Source organism: Salpingoeca rosetta (assembly GCF_000188695.1).
Source record: "Salpingoeca rosetta unplaced genomic scaffold supercont1.143, whole genome shotgun sequence".
Taxonomy (NCBI): domain Eukaryota; class Choanoflagellata; order Craspedida; family Salpingoecidae; genus Salpingoeca; species Salpingoeca rosetta.
In genome coordinates this window covers 1-2,929 of record NW_004754795.1, presented here as the reverse complement: position 1 = coordinate 2,929, position 2,929 = coordinate 1, and the positions used below count along the sequence as shown (strand labels likewise).

General features: G+C 55.3%; 1 protein-coding gene across 1 annotated transcript; it reads right to left on the bottom strand.

Annotated features, from left to right (window-relative positions):
* Positions 1-102: 102 nt before the first annotated feature.
* Positions 103-2,891, bottom strand: PTSG_11518 (uncharacterized protein; the record flags this gene model as incomplete). The annotated part of the gene is made up of 5 exons (XM_004987390.1): positions 103-143; positions 388-1,394; positions 1,685-2,142; positions 2,355-2,445; positions 2,844-2,891. Coding segments are annotated over 5 exons (1,645 nt in total), but the record flags the coding sequence as incomplete, so codon positions are not given.
* Positions 2,892-2,929: the final 38 nt, after the last annotated feature.

Below are 2,929 nucleotides of genomic sequence, written 5' to 3'. Positions count from 1 at the left end.
ACACCCACCCACCCACACACACCCACCCACCCACACACACACACACACACACACACACACACACACACACACACACACACACACACACACACACACACGTACCAGTGAATTCGAGCGTGGAGTGTCGGCGGCTTCCAACTGAACTGGCGGAGACGACGGAGGGGCGGAGGCGAGCATTCGATGGACTGCTCGTCGTCGTGGTGATGGAGTTGGAACCGTGGAGGTAGTAAGCAACGTGTTCATGAAAGTGACCAATAGTGCACACACACACAACACAACACAACACAACACAACACACCACAACACACACACACACACACACACACAACACGCACCAACAAACAAACACACAACACAATACGCAAACACGCCTCTCTGTCCTTGTACCTGATGGCAACGCTGTCGCGTTTGCTCTCAACGTCCACAGCAGCCGCTGCTGAAGGTGGGTTGGTCTCACCAACATCGTCGTTCACATGAACACTCGGCACATGCTGCCGCCCGCTCTGCTCTGTCTTCTCAGCACTCATCCCATTCTTCTCGGCTGCAACGGATGACACGTCTGCCTCTACGCCAGCATCAAGACCATCATCGTCAGCGCTGGTATTTGGACCGGTGAGCGTGACACCGCATGCCAGCGGATGCACGGAGTAGTGTGCAATCCACTCCTGCCACGATTGAAACGACACGCCTGCGTCCTCCATCTGCAGCTGAGGTCCGTAGTGGATCACAACGCCCGTCCACACCTTGCCCGGGCCTGTCGACACGCTGACACAGTAGTTTCCAATGTCGTGCTTGCTGGGATACACCAGAAACCTTCCGGACGATTGGTCCTCCTTGAGCGTGACGAGATCGCTGCGGTGCACAGCCGCTTTGAACCACGGCTGGTCTGTTGGCGCCTCAATCTTCGTCTTCAGCTTCTTTGCGCGGCGTACACTCGCTTTCACACGCGAAAACGTTGACACGCCCACATCCTCCTCCTCCTCCTCCTCCTCCTCATCATCATCATCATCATCGTCGTCGGTGGTTGCGCTGTCGTATCCGTATTCGTCTTCTTCGCCTTCGTCGTCATCTTCGTCGTCGCCGTAGGCGTTTGAAATGGCATCGGCAATGTGCTGCATGGATGCAGACGCCATGGGATATGGAGACGATTCCTCGTGCTTGCAGGCAACGCCAACATCCGCATTCGGATTGCCGAGATCCTGCGCACGCGCGCGCACGTTGTACTGGCCAGTGACACCGCTCGCTTCATCCTCTTCATCATCAAGATCCTCACACGACGCATATGGATCCTCCTCATCGTCATCGTCGTCATTGGTGGAGTTTTGGAGGTCGAGAATTGTGGCCAGCCGCTTTGCTGCTGTCGCACCCACATCGCCGCTGTCAGTGTCAGTCGCCTGTCAGCAACATCACGTGTGCATGTACGCGTGTTGTGTGCGCATGTACGTGTGTTGTGTGTGTAAGCAGGACAGACGAGGGGTGGTGTGTGTATGGTGTGTATGTGTGTGTGATGAGGTGGTGGTTTGCGGTGTGCACAAACGTTAAAAGAAGGCTGAGCAAGCCAGGCGGCATCCCCCATCATCTTCTTCACGCGCTTTCACACACACACACACATACACTCGCACACACATACGCAAACACACACATACACACACACACACACACTCTCTCTCGCCCATCACCTCACCTCGCCCGTGAAGGACTGCAGCTTGATGCTTGGACGTTGGCTCCGGTTGAAGCCGCTATTGCCACTGCCACTGTCATTGCCATCACTGCTGGTGCTGGTTGTGGTGTTGTCACCAAGCACGCCACTTGCACTGCCTGCGCGTGATGGAGAGAGGTGCGGTGGAAGCGCAGACGCAACGCTGACGCCCATGCTGTCATCCATGATGGGTTTGGGGCGCGTGGCTGGCCGTGGTTTTGGCTTTGGCCGCGTGGGAGGAGGCGTTGGCGCCTTCTTTGGTGACATGTCGGGTGCTGCACTGGTGTCGGCAGTGGCGGGTGTGCCGGGCGTAGTGGTTGTGGTTGTGGTTGTGGTTGCGGGTGTGCCGGTCGTAGTGGTTGTGGTGGCTGACGCCTGGTTCGGCGTAGATTCGCCCTGCAGCGCCAAAGTTTGCAGTTTCCGCGCCTTGTTGGCCATGCGACCTGGCGTGGAGAATGGTGTTGTGCGTGTGTGTGTGTGTGTGTGTGTGTGTGTGTGTGCGTGTGTGTGTGTGTGTGTGATTCTGTGAGCAAGGGGAAACGAGTGCGTATTGTGTGGCACAGAATGCCCCCTACCACCACCGCCACGTGCACCTCTGCACCCCCACTCCTTCCCCTCTGCATCATCACCATCACCGCCACCGCTGTCAACTCACGCTGTCCCTTTGCGAGCTTTGTTGAGCGGCGCTTGATGTTCGTGTTTGACGCCCAGATGGCCGTCGGCAGCTCAAGCAGCGCCTTTGCAACCTATCGTGTCGTATCGTTGGTGATGATCGCAGGGGGGGGGGGGGGGTTATTGAGATTGTGAACAGACACGGCATGATGGTCGGATGGACAGACAGACGGCCACGCACACGTGCACACACACACACACACACACACACACACACACACACTCTCTTATGTTTTACTCTAATTTTTTATCTTTGTTTTTTTTTTGTATCTCGGTGGGGTGCAATATGGATTGAAATTTCACCAGCGCAGTCACTTCGTCTCGTTAATCCGAAGAGAAGTGATTATACTATTCAGTTTAACTCAAGACGAGACAGACACTCGCGACCATATGTTGATCAGAGTTTGTCTTATAGATTGGTTCGTTGTTCGATCATTTTATGTGAGAGGCATATCAGGTGCCTGAGGCTGACATAGCGAGGGGACTCGTGGATAAGGCTCGTGGTGGGGAGCTCTTGCATGGTGATTAGTTCTGTGTTTTTTTTTGTGCATCGGTCGG